The 19,839-nt window shown below is 39.1% G+C and overlaps 2 protein-coding genes across 3 annotated transcripts in view; one reads left to right on the top strand and one right to left on the bottom strand.

The window, feature by feature from the left end:
- Window positions 1–213: 213 nt before the first annotated feature.
- plaub (plasminogen activator, urokinase b) lies at window positions 214–6,730 on the bottom strand. Of its 2 annotated transcripts, none has more exons than XM_035671179.1 (11): window positions 6,583–6,730; window positions 6,413–6,503; window positions 5,640–5,744; window positions 5,120–5,273; window positions 4,461–4,558; window positions 4,333–4,374; window positions 4,049–4,247; window positions 3,129–3,280; window positions 2,908–3,048; window positions 1,931–2,079; window positions 214–1,849 (listed from the first exon to the last, which is right to left on the bottom strand). In XM_035671179.1, exons 1-11 carry the CDS (start codon window positions 6,676–6,678, stop codon window positions 1,655–1,657), a joined length of 1,422 nt encoding a protein of 473 aa, XP_035527072.1. In that variant the 5' UTR covers window positions 6,679–6,730; the 3' UTR covers window positions 214–1,654. The 2 variants fall into 2 exon arrangements, with proteins under 2 accessions (XP_035527072.1, XP_035527081.1); XM_035671188.1 differs by having other exon boundaries at window positions 4,049–4,241.
- A 2,567-nt stretch (window positions 6,731–9,297) lies between these two features.
- Window positions 9,298–19,839, top strand: part of hid1b (HID1 domain containing b) — a 14,902-nt gene continuing 4,360 nt past the window's right edge. The window contains 11 exon segments of the mRNA XM_035659181.1: window positions 9,298–9,441; window positions 10,607–10,756; window positions 12,318–12,392; window positions 12,395–12,451; window positions 12,453–12,515; window positions 15,152–15,274; window positions 17,562–17,668; window positions 18,068–18,184; window positions 18,763–18,994; window positions 19,079–19,135; window positions 19,217–19,357. Coding sequence (XP_035515074.1) covers window positions 9,376–9,441; window positions 10,607–10,756; window positions 12,318–12,392; window positions 12,395–12,451; window positions 12,453–12,515; window positions 15,152–15,274; window positions 17,562–17,668; window positions 18,068–18,184; window positions 18,763–18,994; window positions 19,079–19,135; window positions 19,217–19,357 — 1,188 coding nt within the window. The 5' untranslated portion in view covers window positions 9,298–9,375.

Here is a 19,839-nt window from a genome sequence, read left to right as displayed (position 1 = left end):
GATTCATTGTATAGTTTTGAATATAATATGAAACATCCATAAAATATGTCACTTTATGTAATTTTACTAATAGGGTCTCTTGTAATGGAGCATTATTATACAACCAAGAAGAATTACAAGCAGTTGCAGAAAGATAATTATAGGCTGTAATATCACTTGTGTGCAAAATATCATCCTGATTTATATTTACAGGTGTGAAAATGCTTCATCAGCAACATTTTCGGATTTATTTCAAGTCAGATATTTATACATTTATTTATTTACTCAAAACATTGTTACAACAGTTATTTCCAATGTGTCCTTTGGTGGAAAACGACATATAGAAAAGTAAACATCAAAAATCAAATGAAAAAGTTCAGTAGTACTTAAAGAACAAAAAGTCTATGAGCCCGTGGTTAAAAAATAAAATCTATGTTGTGAACGTGGCAGAAAACAACAGGATTCTACTGAACAGTGAAGATATGTTTAGACAGTTTACTCTGGAAGTATAATGCTAAAGTGCCGAGCTGCTTAAAAATGCAGAAACATTTGTTCATTTTTTAAACTGAAGGCAACAAAAAAACATCTACAAAAAAGATTTGTGAAGAATATCTACAAAAAGAATCTATAAAATATAAAAAATAAATCATTAGTTTATAAAAATATAGAAATAAGTAGCAAACCATTAAATGCAGAAAGCACCAAATAGCACACTATTGTTGTGTGCTATTGTTTAAGTATGAAATACCCTGCCGCAGCAGACACACATTGTGTGTACTGAAATGAAGTGTCAGCATAAAAATAAAGCTTAAAAAATACTTAGACGATATTTGCAAGTTTTAGCTGTTTTAACTACAAATTATGTGTATTTTGTATCATTTCTGACCACTTTCAAATGTCAGTCAGGTTAATAAAAAAGAAAAGTTTGAAAATTGATTTTCAGTTGATATGGAAATCAATGGAAATATCAATGACTTCCTGGAACGCGTGCTTGCAAAATGGTTAATTGTGGTGTAAAATATACTGCATTTGTAGCAAAAAAAAACATGCAATACCCCTGATCATTTAAAGATAGGCTTGTGATATTTCTTTACCTGTCTGTATCATTGTTGCTGTGACCATTTTAGCTTCTTTTTTTTTAAGCATTAACGTATAACTATGTACAGCCCATTGTCAGGATATACAACGGTCAGAGCTTCCAGGTCTGTGAACTGAAGCCAATCTATGTAACGGCCAGCAGGGGTCAGCTAAATCTTCATACATCTTTTAAGAGAAGCTTTAATGGACCAGTGTGTAGGATTTAGTGGCATCTAGCGGTGAAGTTAAAGGTTAACAACCGACTGAATACAGCTCGACTTCCAAGCGTGTAGGAGAAACTACGGTGGCCCCGAAACATGGCGGACTCCGTATTCTAAGGAAACGAAAACACAACGATTTTTATATTCAGGTGACTAATTATACCATCACAGCAGTGGCAGCCATCTTGGTTGCGCCTCACCAGCCAATAAGGTGGCTCCTCTCTGTACAATCATCGTATAAGACCCGCCCCATTTTAGATAAAGGGCTGTGACTGGCCCGACCAGACACATCTGCCATCATTTCATGGCATTTGCTCAGAAAAATATAAAGTATTGCCACATTTATCCTCGAAGAAGAAGAGCAAAAAGCTCCACGTTCACTTCTGAGGGAACATGGAGCCAGCAGCGATGGATGGCAGCCCCGTCTTCTCTTCTATCCATCGGTTGTAGTTGGTCACTCTGGTGTAAACACCGGGTCGATACTCCTTTGCGCAGCCATCGCCCCAGCTGATGACTCCGAACAGGAAGAGCCTGCTCCCGACCTCGCACACCAGAGGCCCCCCCGAGTCTCCCTGTGAGAAACAAGCAGACAGCGTTAGAAGGAACAACGGCAAACGGATCTGTGGAAGCAGGTTCGGACTTGTCGTGAATACCTCGCAGGCATCCTGGCTCCAGTCGGGGCGACCGGCGCAAAACATGTTGTCAGTGATCATGTTTTCGTAATAGTCCTGGTGTCGACACACATCGTCGGCGAGGAGGTTCACCTGAGCCTCTCGGAGGTACTGAGACTTGTACCACAAACCTGAACAGAAGAAAAGCTCTTAAAACCAGACAGATACAGTGCAACTTATTATGGTTTATGGTTTAATTAGAGGAAGGAACAAACTAATTACATTTACTTAAGTACTGTAGTTCAGTCTAGTTTACTTTATCTGACACTGTTACACTGCAGATTTTACTTTTATGATATCAGATCATTTTGATTTTGGAAGCTCCTTCTTGTTATTTGGGAACAGTTTACTGTGTACAGTAATTTAAGTTACTTACTGTGTTTACCTACTGAATTTGGCCTCAACATCCCTGTCCACATACTTTTGGCCATATTGTTTTAGACTTTTATTGCAGTGTAAAATCATAATAATGTTACTGTATGCAAGTGAATGCTTGCTAGCTTAGAAAACGACTCATTTGCAAACATGAAAACATGTATAGAATACAAAAGTATGTGGACATTGCTGCACACATTCTTTAATCAGTCCTATTATATATTTTAAGGTCAAAGGTCCAAGTACGGGCTTCTAGGAGCTTTCAATTGGAGCTTCAAGTGGCTCAGGTGTCGGTTATATTGTGGTTGTCAACTGATCAGAAGCTAAAGAGTCAATTCTTTCCTTATTTACTTACTCACATATGTCCAAAAGTATGTGGACAGGGACGTCTACATACTTTGCCCAAAAGAAACCTGTGAGATTCTGGAGGGACTGTTTGATGTACTTTTGACTCCAGTGTGTAACATTTAGGAGGATCTATCGGCGGAAATGTTGCATTGCCATTTCTACACTAGATGCCTCTAAATCCTACAAACTGGTCCTTTAATCCTGCAGCATATAATCATATTTTAGATCTTCCTCACCGTATTTCTCCTTCCCATATCCAGCGATCTCGCAGGTGACACCAGGCTGGAGGCGCTGCTGAGGCGGCGGCAGGCAGACGGTCTTCACCAAGTTGCTCTCCTCTGCACACTTCCCTTGATTGGCCTTCAGCTTCAGCAGAGCTGCAGAACAATTATCAAGGAATCACTGCTTTGATTACATCACACGATCAATACTGAAGCATCTGGAAACAAGCTCTCACCGATGTCATTGTTGAAGTTCCCTTCACTGTTGTCAAACCCTTCATGGACGATTATTTCTTCCACCCTGAATTCTTGCTCCGCAGTCGGGTCGCTCTCATTCAGGGCATTTTTCCCCAGGATGACGGAGAAGCGGTGGTTTTTGGCGTGGGAGCTGAAACACAAATTCAATTGAACATGAAAATTTCATGTAGAAGGCTTACTTCCTATTGCCACTATGACTATGTATTTATTTTTAAGCTTGAATCCTCTTTGTTACTTATTCTGTTAATCTCACAAATACACAAAGCAGCAAATCAACAGAGATTTAAGTCATTAGTTTTCCTCTCCACCAAAGTCTTTAGTTAGAAGGAAACAACTTGTGCATGATGAAGAAAAAATACGGCCATCTGCTCAAGATCTGCCGAAGCCTGGTGTTGTCCCAGCCACTACACTCGTGGTTAGTCTCCCATGGGCTTATTGTCTGCCAAGATCACACACCCATTCCCACATTACCACATCCTCTCTTCAGAGACACAGGCTAGGAACCATCAAAAAACCAGAGGACCTCCAGACTGTCTGCGAGGAGATAGATTTAATGGATTTTCAAGCTGTTATGGCTTGTTTTTTTCCACCACTGCAGGGTTGACGACAAATGTCTCAGTTTCTAATGGGTGTTTGATTTCTACAAGCTAGGAGGAGGGAACACCTTTCTGAGTGAAGTTTGAATTATCTACCCATGTATGTTAGGTTAAGTCTCCAGTCAGTACCCTTGACTTCAGTGGCCTGAACATTCCCACAACAGCACTGACTTCGTAGAGGGAACCCAAACTGGAAGCTCCAAAAATTCGACTAATTTGGTTAATTTGGGCCCTAACAAGTCCAATCAGCCAGCTGTTTCTCAGCACCTGCTGTGCTTACAATAAGTGATCTCACTTCCTACCCGTCAGGGAAACAGTGGGCAGCTGTGAGGACCCAGCAGGCTGAGATCAGACTCCCCCCGCAGCGGAAAACCTTCTCCTTGGATTTACTGCGCCAAAATATGGTGGCAACCCACGGGTGGGATTCCACAGTGGCAACTGTTCCACCCACGATCTTCATCAGCTTTCTCCTGGAGCGCTGGCCACATGTGGACTCTGCAGCTGGAGGGTGAAACCGAGCTCAGTACAGTGGAGGGAGAAAACATGAACATGGGATGTGAAGAGTTGTGTGAGGCAGTGAAGTTACCTGGCTGTGGCTCAGCGGGTGCAGGCGAAGGCGCAACTGGAACTACAAGAAAAAGTCAAATTAAACATTCACTCTGGTTTGGGTTTTCTTGTAGAGAAAAGAGAGAGAGAGAGAGAGAACGCACTAACCCGCCTCAGAGCCACAACGTGGAATAGCACAGTACTCAAACACCCGCTGCTGGTTCTTCCAAACGTAACACCACGGACGCCGTCTGTAGTTTAGATTCCTGTGGGAAAACATGTGGTGTTAGAGATGAGTTGGTAGGTTCTGCACACTGGATTTAAAATGAAACAACACAGGGAACAACTGGGCCCCACATTAACAACATATTTTGCTAAATTTCCGAACAATTTTCCAAACTTTCATTGTTGCGCATTTATAAATGATTTTAATGTTACACAGAAATACTTTACCACACTTTCTGGGGCTTTAAAAGTGTTTTGGGCTGTTAACATCCTTGTTTGGGGAACAGTTCAGGAACATTGAACATTGTTGGAAACATCTTGGATAATGTAAGAACAAACTCCATATAGAAAATAGAGCCAGAGTTTATAGACATTTTAATGAGGAAACGTTACATATTATAGCTTTTATATTATATTATATTATTATTTTTTATATTCTAGTACTTTCCACGACCTTGTCGGGTCTTAAACATTAATTTGAAAGACACTTTTGTCCAAAGAGAAAAGAGTTCATACAGGAAGAACCGGGCATCGAACCACAGACCCCTGAGGATTGATCATGGGCCAAAACAGAGCTGAAGATTTACAGGAGGTCTGTATACCTGCAGTAGTTGTGCCTCCCTGAGTTAATGTCTGAGGACAAGAACTGCTCCCTGGTGTCTGAATCCCACTCCTCACATGTTCGTCCACTCTTTGATTTAGACACTGTGCCTCTGTAGTACAGCCCCAAACCGTCGTAGCAGTGGCCGCTTTTCACTAAAGGAACAGATATGTGATTTAAAATGTGAAAAAGATAAATGCAAACTGGTTTTCTGTTAAACTGTAATGCGATTAGTTATTTTGACAAAAAAAATTGTAGAAACAGATTAAATTTTAAGTAACACAAACTCAATTTATTTTTAAAAAGAGTCTTGATTACGCAGCTTTTACAAGTAATTTTAAGTGACACTAACTTAGTTTTGTAAGTTAGAGAAACATTCCTGATTATGAACTCAGGACAACATCAAGTCAGTGTCACACAAAATTACTAAAGCTACTTAATCAAGAGTGTTTTGAATGTTGATTCTATTTTAAATTTTTGATGTAAATCAGTTTCAACAATTTTTTAGTTAAGCTTCTTACCTTTGTCACAGTTATTCCCCTCGAAGCCGTCGGCACACAAACAGAACATGTGTTCACCAGTAGTCAGAGATTGGATAGAAGTGCCTCCGTTAAGACAGATCCCTCCTGTAGGACAAATTACACACTTCATGCTCAGAACAGCCTGTTAATGGACAGCCGGGGCGTTTCCAGACTGACTGGGCGGGGAGGACACAAGTGGGGCACTGACTTATGCAGGGGTGGCATAAAGCATCTATCATTGAGTAAACTGACAACCCCTGACTGTAACACAGAACAACTGTAACCGATTTTGATGATTTTTTTTTATTTTTTTTTAATAATTTCCTGTAAATACTTAATCAGAGATGAGTTTTTCTGATATTTTTAGGATTTTCTTATACAATTAAATGATAATATACCCCCTTATGAAGTGTTGGTGAATCCCTAGTGTGTGGTTGGGAACCACTGGCATAAAGTATGTGTCTCAGCTTTCCCAATTTATGTAATTTAAATGCTGTTAAGGGACCCCAGTCTGCAGAAATATTCAAATACACTTCAGAAAATAACAACATGCAAAACATTTTCATTCAGATATCCTGAGGTACCAGTGGATGTGTTAGGCTGTGTAGTTTCATATGATACTGGTAGCTTCATTCTAGCTTTAAAACTGAGCCCGCTACAGTCTCTGAAACACAGTGTGGAGTGGAAGAGGTAAGGATAATGCGGCCAGTGCCACCCCAGGGGCCCCCTTATGGAATCACCCCTGTGGACATGAAGCATGTAGAGTGTCTCACCTGAACTTTCAAAGGAGGAGGAGAACGAAGAGGAAAATGACGAAGAGGAGGAGAAAACAGACAATGCCTTCCGTTTTTCTCTCATTAAGCCCTAAAAGTACAAAAGAAACTGATGAACTCTCTTAAATAAATGTGATATTTCAGTAAAAGCAGAGTGAAATCGTCCTTACTGCCTCAGCTGTTGCCAGAGCTGCCAGGATGAATATCAAAGCACCAACTCTCTCCGTGGTTCTCATGTTGCCTCTCTGCACAGATCCAAACAGCATGAGCCTGCTTGCACACGGCGGTATGTATGGGAACCTCCTCAGGGTCCGTCCCGTTTTGTCTGCTCTCGTGCAGGGCGGAGGGAGTGCCGTGATTGGCCGAGGACGGCTCTTCGTCACTTGGATTTGTTTTGAGGGAAACAGCAGGGCGAGTGGATTAGTGAGAACTGTTCACTCACATCAGTTCACAGGAAGCGCATCAGTGAGATTGGTATGTCAGAAGCTGGGGTGTCAGATTGGACATGCAGCTGTTTGTATGTGGGGAAATGAACAGATTATGGATTAAAATAATCTGGATGATGGTAAAAATGATGCAGTAAAATGTGTTTATGAGTGTCTGGACATTATAAACCTGCAGTATGTCGGTTCCCACGCCCTCAGAAAGTCCCACCAGTGACACATTATTGGGAAACTGATGCTGACTGATTATTAATCAAGAAGAAACAGTTTCGGTCTTTAATGGGTGTGTCTTTAATGTCTCTGTAATACTAAATTTGGACTTTTGGACATTAACAAATGTTTGATTCATTCATTTTTATTCTTTGCTTGTTTGTTTCTGTGCTATAATTTGAATATATGACATTTAAATTGTGTGTGATTATTATGTGTTGTACCCAGTCTTTATATATTTCCTTTTGGTTTTAGATAATTACTGACGTTGTTGTTGTTCAAGACGTGTTTCAATCATTATTATTCCTTATTTATATTAATGATTTGTCTCCAATGTCCTTTAACCAATAATGTTTGCAGATTAAGAGTTCACTGATTAAAGGTGCTAATGTTAGCTGTTTACGCTACATGGTTCATAAGACTTTAGGGGCCCCGCCTACATATAATTCAGTTTACAGCTCAAAAAACACGTTTTAGGGTGAAATACCTCTTTAAATAAATTATTTTTGAATATTAAATATCTAATTTTATCACTTTTAGATGCAAAAATCATATTTTCATTTAAAATTATTAGGTTTTAGTAGGAAACGCGTCACTGAGTAAAATGTAACCATATGGCATTGATGGAGTAAATCCTTGTCTCTGATTGGTTAATCCCACTCACAGTGAATAATAATATCATTTTCTTCACAGTTGATGATAATTATCGTTTTATGTTTCATCTGAAACTCACCGATTTTTCCCCCGAAGCAGAAATGTTCTTTATTTTGAGAAATGTTTGCAGAAATAGGATTTACTGGTGCGAGTTATAGGAAGTTATTAAAGATATTGAGTGTATAAAAAGTAAAAACATGCAATAATAATCTTTTTATCTTTTATTTTATGTTTTGTATAATTAATATTGGCACTTAGACTGAAGCAGGGCAGTCGTTTATGTTAAGTTTAAAGAAATGACACCTTTAGGATTAGTTTGTTTTACCAAATGTATTTTTATTTCAGAAAGTCAGTTATGTAATAATTTAATAATTAAATTTGAACTTGAATTAACCAAAAAGACAATTAATGACATAAATTTAAAGTATATAGGATATTCACTGGATGTCACTGTTGCTCTATGAACATCAGAGCTCATTTATCCCGATTGTACCTGAAGTGTCGATGGAGCCACTCTTCATTGTCTGTTTGAATCTGAATAAAAAAAAACATTATCTACATTGAATATTAATGACATGAGGTAGAAGGATGATACAGGTGATGATGATGATGATGATGATGGTGATGATGATGAAGAGTGTGTCAGTCTTCTTACCTGTCTCTGAATCATTGTCTGATATGTAAATGAAGGCGGTTTTAATCACTGAATAACGTGAATGAAAGCAAATATGTACTTTAGGATCCCGGAAGTGGGGTTAGTTTGGATCCTGCTTGGTTTGTGTTACGTTTAAGGGCCGTCGGAATTATTAAAACTCTTGAGCAGACAGACAAACATGAAATGTTTAACGCAAATACGTTACGTAACATGATGATAGGGTCACTCTTACAGAAGCAGTAACATAAATAAAAACATCATCCTTTAAATAAACGTGTTATTAGTCTAATAAAGCTCCATTTTTATTTTCGCTTTTCCAGCATTATTATATATTTTTGTGTTTTATTTTTTATTTGTTTGTTTTTTGTTTTTGATTATTTTTAAATAGCCAGATTTATTAAATGTAATTGTCGTATTAAATTGTTTTAATTTACTTTTTCCCCATGTTAAGCACTTTGTAGCTTTGTTTTGAAAGGTTCTACATAAATAATGTTATTATATATAATCATAATTTACAGTTTAGTTAATTTATAGTTTATGTGTTATTATTGTTGTTTTGATGATTCTGTGTAAACCTGTTTGTGTTTTCTTTTCTTCTTTTTATTGTTTGTTTTATGTATTTTTTGTTATTTTGTTTTCCTTTTGTGAGTTTGTTGTGGTGGTCATGGGGAAAATGTGTGTGTGTGTGTGTGTGTGTTTTTTACATTGGTCAATACATATTATAGCCTAATGGAAATTAAATTATACAAAAAATATACATAAATCTTCTCCTCTTTGTGTCACGCTTGCTCGTTTCTAAAATAAACTCAACCCTGAAGTGAGAGTTACAACATTAACAATCAGCAGCGGCTTATTCTGACACGCATTAGCTTGAAGCTGCAGTTTCCGAGCCGCTCCTGAAGGCAGCAGAGCGCAGCGGTGGATGAGGAGATTATCCTCCTTTACGGCGACTCAGTGTTAACGTTGATCCAGACGGACCAGGAGGTGGTTTGTGACACAAAATGGGAAACGCAGACACCAAACTTCACTTCAGGAAAGCGGTGATTCAACTCACAACCAAAACACAGGTCGGTTTTTCACAATAAAACACCGCAGAGGCACAGACACGGTGGTGGAGCGCGTCGGTTGCGCGTTTGTGGGTTTTAAATACAGCCTGTGCAGATAAAGTTAAGAGTGCCAGATGGTAGCCTGAACTGCAGCCCAGATGACACAAAGTGGACAGAAAAAAACAGGATAACACCGCAGTCAGTTTATATTGATGTTTTCCAGACAGAACTCAAACATATCCTCTGAAATATTTCTATTTTCTTCCGTTTGTGTTCACTTTAGGAGGCTGGGAACTCTCATTGTGGCCTTTTGGATCATTTGAGTCCTTCCTAATGTGTTTTTATTTAGTGAAATGATCCTTAAATAACAGGAACATGTAACATGTGACCTGAAACATGTTGAATTTAATTAATGAGCTCCTCTAGCAGGTGCATTTAAGGTGGAACTGACCAGATACGGTTGTTATCTATAGTCTGTTTCATTGTATGTGAGTTATGGCTGCAACTTTTAGCCCTTTATTATTCATTATCTATCCACAGACTATTAACCAGCAACTATTCTGACAAGCGATTAATCATTGAGTCATTTTTTTAAGCAAAAATACTAAACATTTAATATTTTTCTGTGAGAATAAACCTGAATATGTCTTTGTTTTTGCCACAAAATGTTTAAAAATTAGAATTTTTCTCAATTGTTTTGATATTTTAAGTGATAATTGCTACAAAAATAAAGATCATGGAGGAACTTTGTGTCTACAACTCTGCTTGGAAACTTCCTTAAGGTCGCTCCAATGAAACAGTCTGAATAGTCTGGCTGCAACTAACGATTATTAGCATTATCCACTAATCTGCTGATACTTGATCAATCGATAAGTCGACTAATCGTTTAAGAATTTGAGAATCAAATACTAAAATGTGCACATAAAAGTTTCTGACTAAAACATGAAAAGGTTTAAAGATACTAAAAAAAAAACCATTTTAGTCTTAAAGGGCCAGTGTGGGCCACCGATTTAGTGTCATCTAGTGGTTTAATTGCAGATTGCAGCCATTTGAATACAGCGTTGTAGGAGAAACTATGGTAGCCGTGAAAATCTACAGCCAGTGTTTGATTTGTCCGTTCTGGGCTACCGTAGAAACACGGCAGTTTAGCAGAGAGTGATGTGACGTTGTTTGTCCCCTCCTGCAGCCCGTAGAGGCCACAGACGATGCGTTCTGGGATCAGTTCTGGGCCAACTCCTCCACCACCGTGCAGGACGTCTTCGCTCTGGTGCCGGCGGCCGAGATCCGAGCTGTCAGAGAGGAATCTCCGTCCAACCTGGCAACCCTCTGCTACAAGGTAACGCACTGTAAAAAAAAGAGATACGTTCATTTAACTAATAAATAACTGATTATATAACGTAAAAATAACTAACTTTTATAACTTATAACTTACTTCAAGTGACTTAATTTTCTAGTTTTTATTTGTACTGTGAAAACAAAACACCTGGTAAAAAGTTATTAATCAGGAATGTTTCTGTAACTTATAAAACTAAGATTTGAATAATTTAATATTGATTATTTCACAGATACTGAGTCCCGATCTTTTTGATTTGTCCGCAGTGCACACTTAAAGTAAACTTACTAAAATCAATCCAAAACACGCATCAAGAAACAAAATGTCTGCATCGAAGCTGTTCCTTTATGGGGTTTCGGTATCAGTGCGGATCAATGTATTTTTTAACTGATCGGTATAGGCAATGTTGAGCTTTATTGATTACAGAGGGTTTGTTATTTTATACTTTATTGTGTAAAAAACCCCATCAAATTATACTTAAAGTACCAAAAGTAAAAGTACTCATTATATATATATATATATAATATCAGTGGAAATGTAGGAAGAACCCTTTTTATTTTTATATTAAGATTATAAACTCTTCATAATTAATAAAGCTTGAATCACTATAAATTACAATTTAAAAAAAAAAACAAATTTGGTCCCTAAACCAATTAGCAAAAACCTTTTATTTGCACTTTAACTCTCAGCAAAGATGAGAAATACTATTAAATAGTTTATTTAAACCAGTATTAAGTATTACTTTTATTGATTAATATATCAATTAGTACTCATACATTTGATCATTTGATATTTTGGTGCTCATGGTTTCTGTAAAATGAACTGAAGGGTTGAACTGTGGAGAATCTAACAATATATTTGTGTAGGTGATTCAGTGGGTTTTAAGAGGTTTTATTCATCCAGATAGTTTCTATAAAATCCAGACCAGGCCTCTAATTCAGACCCTTATTGAGCCACACCAGGCTAGTAAAGGAGACATGCTTCTATTAGAAGTTTTACGTTATTCTACTCATCCTATTGCTGGAGACCCCCAACAACCCACTCCAGGACCCCTGTTGGTCCTCGAACCCCAGTTTGAAAACCACTAATATAATAATCTGCAAAGTAACTAAAGCAATAATGACTAAATCAAATAAATCTGAAATGTAATGGAGTACAAGTATAAAGTAGCATCAAAGACATTCAAGTACCTTTAAATAGTTAAATACAGTCCATCCTGGTTACAGTCGGAGTCAAAGGAATGCTGCTGTTTGTTGTTCCCACACTTTAACTGTTACACACACCAGTGTCTGCAAAGGTCAAAGGTTACTCAAGTAGAACAATGAGGAGACAGTTTGGAGACGAGAGGACACGAGATGCTACTTTTATTTTAACAAGGAACAGATTTATAGTTGAGATAAAATATCTTTAAATACCAGAAAATGTGACACAGAGCATCAAATATCATTTCTTTATCAGACTGTTGATTTAAAGATATAATATGTAACATTTCTACCTTAAAATGTCTATAAACAGCATGATATCATAACCTGGGATCTTTATTAGCTTTATTTGTTTCCCTCAGGCGGTGGAGAGGTTGGTCCAGGGCGCCGACTCCGGCTGCCCCTCAGAGAAAGAGCGTCAGATCATCCTCAACTCACCTGCACCGCCCTGCTCACCCGCATCCTCCCTACACTCCTCCTCGAGACGCCCGACTGGAGCGGGCTTCTTCTGGTCGCACCGTCCCCCGAGCCGGCCAGACCGCGGGCCGGGGGGGCTGGGCGTGGGCCTAAGCGACTCTTGACACAAAATCTGTTACGGCCGGAGTGTTCTGAGTATCATTCACCCGTTAACATGCTTCACCATTGAACGAAGGGTGAACATCTGACGCTGTTTTCCACGACAGTCCAGTGTGTGTGTGTGATGTGTAGGTCGCGCGGGCAGTGACAGAAAGGAATGCATTTGAGGAATCATAATCCTCGTTCATACAAGTTAACGATCAACCAACCTGTGTGTGTGTGTGTGTGTGTGTGTGTGTGTGTGTGCGCAGATATTACATTACTTGTGTTTACTGTAAGACCTTAAAGCCTCTCTTCAATCTTTCTTCTCCAGAATTATATAATTACTGTTTTAATTCTTTAATTGACAGGAGGTTTAATAACAGGAACTGGAGTGTGACAATTGCAGCTAATTGCATTAAATATATAATCACAGTTGACAGCCTTTAGCAAACAAAAAGACTATAGTTTTACTATAGTTCACCCAAATCACAAAAAAAATTAAAAGATTTCCCCAAAAATGTTTAAAGTAGTGAACAATCTGCAGTTTTTGACAGAAAGTACAGCTGAGGTTGATGGGAATGTCATTAACTTTATTTTAATTCTTTAATTGACAGAAAGTTTACTATTTTCAGTTAATTGTGGTTATTTACATTAAAAACATAACCATAGTTAACAGCCTTCAGCAAAAAAAACACAAATAAATCTTCTATTTTTTTATATTTTTAATGACCAGTTAAATCACAAAAAAACTCAAATCTTTCCACAAATAGGTATAAAATAGTGAAAATAATTTGTATATTGGACAGAAAAACAACCATGCTAGCAGCTAACATACTGATGTTTAGCTTGTACAATGTTCACCGTCTTAGTTTAGCACGTTAGTATTGCTAACATCTTCTAATTAGCAACAAACACAAAGTGCAGCAGAGGCTGATGGGTCAAAAACAATAAACATGTTTTTACATTTTAAACTCATGTTCCAACAAGTGTGTGTATATATATATATATACATAGGAATAGGAATATTTTCTCTCAGATGTCCATTTAGTAGCTTTTTCCAGAGCTTTCAGTCCCATCTGTGCTCTTCTGGCGGTGAGATACAGTGTGTAGGATTTAGTGACATCTAGTGGTGAGGTTACAGATTGCACCCATTTGAATACAAGCATGTGTTGAGAAAACTCTTTATTTAATTCACAAACTTTGAAGACTGTCCTGCGTTAGAAAAGTACACAGTTAAAATAAGAAAATAAGAAAACACTGAATTTGTCAAAAATAATACATAATACAGACAGAGAATTAAATAAAAAGTTCCCTAAACAGCAAAAAATCATATCACAATTTATCTAAATCTCTGGTTTTACACAAACTTCCTGCAGTTACTGAGTTCACTGTTTGAGTTCATTGTACAGTTTTTAATATAACATGAAATATACATAAAATATGTCACTGAGTCAGTTTAATAAATTATTGAAAAGAGGTCCCTTTAGTGAAGAAGGTTGGGAACCGGTTCCCTACAGTACCACGTGTTGTGTTGGGAACATCAGACGGAGGAATTGAACCTGTTTAATCCGTTAGCAGCCTTTCAGCACTCAGACATCAGACGATTTCACAGTTATAATAATCAGTTAGACGTGATGCTGCTGCCTGATTCAGGATCTGTAAGATGAGACTGCTGCTGTCCAAAACCAACTCCCCTCTCCTCCTTCCTCCCCCACCTCCTCCCCCTGACGGCAGCTGGTTCTCTGGTTACCTGGTTGCCACAGTCCAAACACTGCCCATATTGTACCTCCCCCCCTGCTCCTGGCCCGTCGATTGAATTAAGGGGGGATTGAATGTCCCTTAATTAAAGTGTGGGACTGAGGTAAAGTGCAGCGCTGCTGGGCTGGAACACGCTAACGGGTTGTTTTGTGGTTCTGCAGGAAAATACTGTTATTGAATAAACTACTAATATTAAATTCTGTGTATTTATATATAATATATTACATTTTTATTGTATCCAGTGTGCACTAAACTACAGGGTATTGATACTATTAGGGCAGCTAATAATGGGGGTTATGATGCAATATATTGCAGTATTATAAGCATGGCGATATATTGGGATTTAGATCAGATTTTAGTCCATAATATGCATAAAATGTCCATCTGGAAACTCTAAATCACCTCAGTACCGCATTTTTTTTTACCATCACTTTGTAGGTGTTCACGTTATTCTGTCCACCCATTGTACTTTACTTAAATATGAACATTTTCTCTTTAACTATCTAAAAAAAACATCACAATCTGTTTAGTAGCTGTTCTGGAGCTTTCAAGCATATCACATGATCTTCTTCAGTACATTTTTTTTTGCCCACATGGACGGGAGGAAGTCGTTAAAGTGCTCCAAAAAAAAGGAAACTTGAGCATCTAAGTTTCCATGACAACTGGGCAAACTCAAGCTGCAGATGAAGAAGATCATGTGATATGATCAAAAGCTCCAGAACAGCTACTAAATGGACCTTTTGCTGAGATGTTTTCACCTCAGAGAGCAACCGAACTCTTGAACTGAACTTTCACTGTGGAAACTATTTAATACTTTTACTGTTAAGTGAACTTTGAGTGTGACGTTCTCAGTCCTTAACTCGTCTTCTTCATCCTCCAGCGTTTGGACGAAGACGACGGCGACGGCGAAGAGCGCCCGCTGGCTGAATCGCTGCTGCTGGCCATCGCTGACCTGCTCTTCTGTCCACATTTCACTGCTCAGAGCCACAAGAAGAACAGCTCGGTGAGTCCCGCTGCACACTGTGGCCTCATTATCCTGCAGTGCAGCTGCAGACAAACACCTGCCAATGTTCAGTATTTCATTAAGGAGACCCACTAAAGCGCGGCCTCGGGCTCTTTCACTACTATCCATTTCTGCAGCACATCTAGTGTTCCTTAAAGGCATATTCAACATTTTGAGACATATTTATATTTGTTTTCCTTTAATAGTCTCTCCACATATGCAGCTTCCTTCAACTTAGTGTTTCCTTTGTTATTCAATTTATTTAACTTCTGCGCTGCTCGTATAAGAGAAGTAAGTCCATGTTGTTTAGCCCGGTGGCGGTGCCACTTAGCGCTCTTATCTCCTTCACACAACCTTCTCGGGCAGTAGCTCGAGTTAATGAGTTACTCCACATGAGACGGGGAGCGGGAGGAGTGGCCATGTTTGTCAACTGGGCTGAGGAGAACTGGGTGGACACTTCTTACACCGCACTGAGCAAACACCTGTGGTACCGCCCAGCAGGTCCTTCACCCCTTCGTGATCAGATCTTTCCTCACAGTGGCCCCGAGGAAACTTTAAAGTCAGCGGAGCGCGTGTAAAATTGTGTGGCAGAAGGTGGAAAATGACCAGCAGCTGCCGTCTGTTCCCACCTGCCCCTGTGACCTGTGACGCCTGTGTGTGCACACAGAAACACATTAGTGGAAGTTTCTGAGCATCATGAAGGGATTGGATTTGGGCTTCCACTTCCCTGTAAGGATTTGGAGGTCAAAAGGTGTTAAATGGTCAGTAAACCAACACAACACACTGTGACCAAATAATGCAGATATTTGGCTCAGAATTTTTCTTGCAACTTATAACGCACACAACATTGAAAATGTCCCCAATAGTCACACCGACCTGTGGCCCTTTGCTGTGTCTCACCCCCTCTCTTGTCAGTCTTCCGCTGTCTTATCATTTCTAATAAAGACAAAAAGCCCCAATATATATATATATATAATAAAAGCAGCGAGGCTCTGGATTATCCAGAGTAAGACACATTGCGATTACATGTTTAAAATCTAGTATAAAACTTTATTTAATTAATTTCTAATGTGGAGGCATAAACCTCAGAGATATATTTCTTTTAAACTGAATTGTTTTTTAAGAAGTTTAGAAGAGGATGTTGAGGTTACGTATGTTAAAGCCATTCAAAATCTTTAGTATTTCTCTTTAATATTAAACATTTCTGACTAAATAAGCAATAATTTCAACTTCGGGGGAAATATTTATAATATATTTTATACAGAACTCAGATGATGTGCTTCATCCCGACTGTGTGGGTGTGATTCTTTCACATTTGATGGATGACATCATAAAGCAAACAACCCCACAACTGTCATCACATTTTGGTCCAACTCTTTGGTTAACAAGAATTCCTGATGTCACCTTTTTTCCAACTAAAAGGTGCTGCTTTTGTGCATGTTGGCTCACTGGAAAAAAGGCTCTGCTACACTAAATGGTACTGAACTTGTATCATTGGTAACACCTGTGTTTACCCTAAATGGCTGCCGTGAAAAAGGTCAATGTGTCGTGTGATAGAGAAAGGGACAAGAGCAACATAATCTGTTAAATAAAAGCACTTTTATTGTGGAACCTTTTTGCTTTTTCCTTGTAAAATAGTTCTAAAGTCATCCAAGTGGAAGAATTTCAGACTCTTGTAAAAAGTGAAGCAACCTGAAGACGTTTCTTTCCAGGAAGTGAAAAACCAAAATCCCCATGGCTGCTGCTTCCTGGGTTTGGTTGTACAGCAGTGAATGTTTGAGTGGCGTGGCACGGTGCCCTTTACTGTCAGTTTACTTATGAAGAACAATGGCAGCACCTTGTCTGATCTATTCATAAAGCTGTAGTTATCTGTGCCGAGGTGTCGCACTCAGACCTTGTCAGTTTAGTCCACTTGTTGAATCACATGGTGGAAGTAGGTGTGAACACAGTCCCGCTCTTTGTTTAGACCTTTAACTGTGTAGTAATGCTCTTAATGAATGTGGCTGTTTGAGCTGTAACCAAAGTGTTAAATATCACCGTTTGTAGACTGATAATTCACAGTATGACCAGACTATCAGGACCCAGTTCAGCTCATAATACTACTACTACTTGTTTTAGTTTCCCATTTGTGTAATTTACACTTAATGAAATGCATCAGGTGCTTTAACTAAAAGCACTTTCAAGGCTAATTTCACATTTTATTTTTAATTAATTGATCCACCCCCCCCCAACCCATTGGTCAGGGATATTATGAAGGTCTTTTTTATTGATGTTGTCTCTGCTGCAGGATACAGCCGAGGACATTCGCTCCATCGACAGCTGTGAGTACATCTGGGAGGCCGGGGTGGGCTTCGCTCAGTCACCTCCTCTAAACTATATCCACGACCTCAACAGGTGAGAGCTGTTGTATAACAATAATTAAATGAGGTTGAAACAAGTTATTTCATACTTTTTCTTTCTTTTTAACTAGTTGCCTGTTTGACATATCAGCTATGAGAGTTAACCCATAACTCATCCTTGGAGCAGGACAATCTCTAATGTTCCTGAACATGATACCTCTAGGAATTCATTGTTCCTGGAGTCATTATGTTTCATTTCTGTTATTAAAATCAATTCAATGGATTGTGTTGCTCTGGTAAAGAGGTATAAATTAAAGCTAGACACACAGAAATCAACTTATTGCAGATTCGTTTTGGTGTATAAATGTTGACTAGTAAGTCAGAAATGTCAAAGACTTTCCTGAAGTAGTTTTAGAAACAGTTTATTTTATCCTGTGTGTGTCTGTTTGTTCAGGACGGAGCTGCTGAAGTTGCTCCTCACCTGTTTCTCTGAAGCCATGTACCTTCCTCCGTCCTCTGAAAGAAAAAACCTCAACCCCTGGGTCTCCTTCTTCTGCTCTACAGAAAACAGGTAACACACACACACACACACACACACAGGTACAGTACAGGGACGTCTGTATTGGTAATGTATTGATCCTAAAATCATCACTGTTGGCGATGTCTTGTTCTTCCTGTGTTAATTACTGGTTATGATGCTTTTCTAGTCTAGGAGTTGACTCTTCACCCCTATGAAGTAAATTTCCGTTGTTCCCCCTTCTCAATGTGTATAATTTATATAAGTTATGAGGCTGTTGTTTTTATTACTGTGATTTGCATTTTGTGATTTCAATAATATTTTGATTAATTGTGCAGCCCTAGTTGTGTTACTGTTCCTTTATGAGTTCTCATATTTTCATTTTCACATTTCTGATGACATTTAATAGTAAAACCATCAAAGAAAAAAGCAATATGTATGTACAGTATATAAATAGATATAACATCACCCTCTGCGTTGCATAACCTACACTGTGGAACATAAACCGCCCCCTCTGAAGAGCCCACTCCTCTGAACACATGGAAAACTCTGATAACCCGGCATGTGTGACCCCCTCACTGCTGATATACAGCGCTAACTGACCTCCGCCCGTCTCTCACTGCTTCACCCAGACACGCCCTGCCCCTGTTCACCTCCCTGCTCAACGTGGTGTGCGCCTACGACCCCGTCGGGTACGGCGTCCCCTACAACCACCTGTTGTTCTCGGACCACCGGGAGCAGTTGGTGGAGCAGGCGGTCCAGATCCTTACCGTCACCCTGGAACACGAGGCGGGGTCCGCCGCCAGAGCCGCCCTCCAGGCCCTGGACGACTCCGCATCCCCCTCAACTGAGGAGGAACCAGAAGTATGATGATCCAATGAGCTGTTGTTATAATAAAAACACTGATTCTGATTCAGAATTTAAAATCATTGTCTTTTTTCTTTTCAGCCAGCCGGACCTGATAACCTCTTTGTGAATTATCTCTCCAGGATTCACAGAGAAGAGGTACTGTGAAATATAGCTCACCGTTCAGCACTGAATGTGCTGATACTGATGGACGTTACAGTGTACGTTTGTTTTTCTCAGGACTTGAGCTTCATCCTGAAAGGTCTGGCTCGCCTGCTCAACAACCCTCTGATCCAGACTTACCTGCCTCGATCCACCAAGAAGATCCAGTTCCAACAGGAGCTGCTGATCCTCTTCTGGAAGTTCTGTGACTTCAACAAGGTGCGGAGCTCGATTTTCTACAAATGGTCTTGAAGCTAAAAGGCAGAGCTTTGGAGTCCATATAGGATTCTACAGGATTTTTTAGGGGATTGTTGTTGTCTAAAACTCCTGGCAGGTTTTTTTAATGATTGTGATGCATGTTGGGATGTTTCTAGGAGTTTTTTTTGCATTGTATTTGAGTTAAAATTGCAAAAATAGTTGCATGTGGCTTAACGTTTTACACAGGGGGCTGCTGTGATTGGTGAAACTCGCAGAAAACTACAATAGTTGCAGTGATTGTACAGATTGGTTGAATTTTTATTAATTCAATGTGTGTCTTTCCATTTAGCCCCACCATGAGATTGAATTTGTGGTTTTGAGTAAAATGTCTCCACAACTTTTGGGAACTTCAGGATGAATAGTAAACATTCAATGTTTCATTTAGCGCCATGTCATCAGGTCAAAAGTTGAATTTGACTTCCTCGAGGGACTGACTGTTGCAG

The sequence above is a fragment of the Morone saxatilis genome, unplaced genomic scaffold, assembly GCF_004916995.1.
Source record: "Morone saxatilis isolate NCDOM2014 unplaced genomic scaffold, NCSU_SB_2.0 Contig1, whole genome shotgun sequence".
NCBI classification, from domain to species: Eukaryota; Metazoa; Chordata; class Actinopteri; family Moronidae; genus Morone; species Morone saxatilis.
The sequence above is the reverse complement of the archived record's forward strand: the minus strand, read 5'-3'. Positions and strand labels throughout refer to the sequence as shown.

Excerpts from the sequence above, each read along its gene's own strand:
- plaub (XM_035671179.1), bottom strand. The coding sequence starts at position 6,678 with ATGCTGTTTGGATCTGTGCAGAGAGGCAACATGAGAACCACGGAGAGA. Across the intron at positions 4,559-5,119 it reads GGGAGGCACAACTACTGCAG|GAATCTAAACTACAGACGGC; the intron begins GTATACAGACCT and ends GTTTTCCCACAG. Across the intron at positions 2,080-2,907 it reads ATATGGGAAGGAGAAATACG|GTTTGTGGTACAAGTCTCAG; the intron begins GTGAGGAAGATC and ends TCTTCTGTTCAG.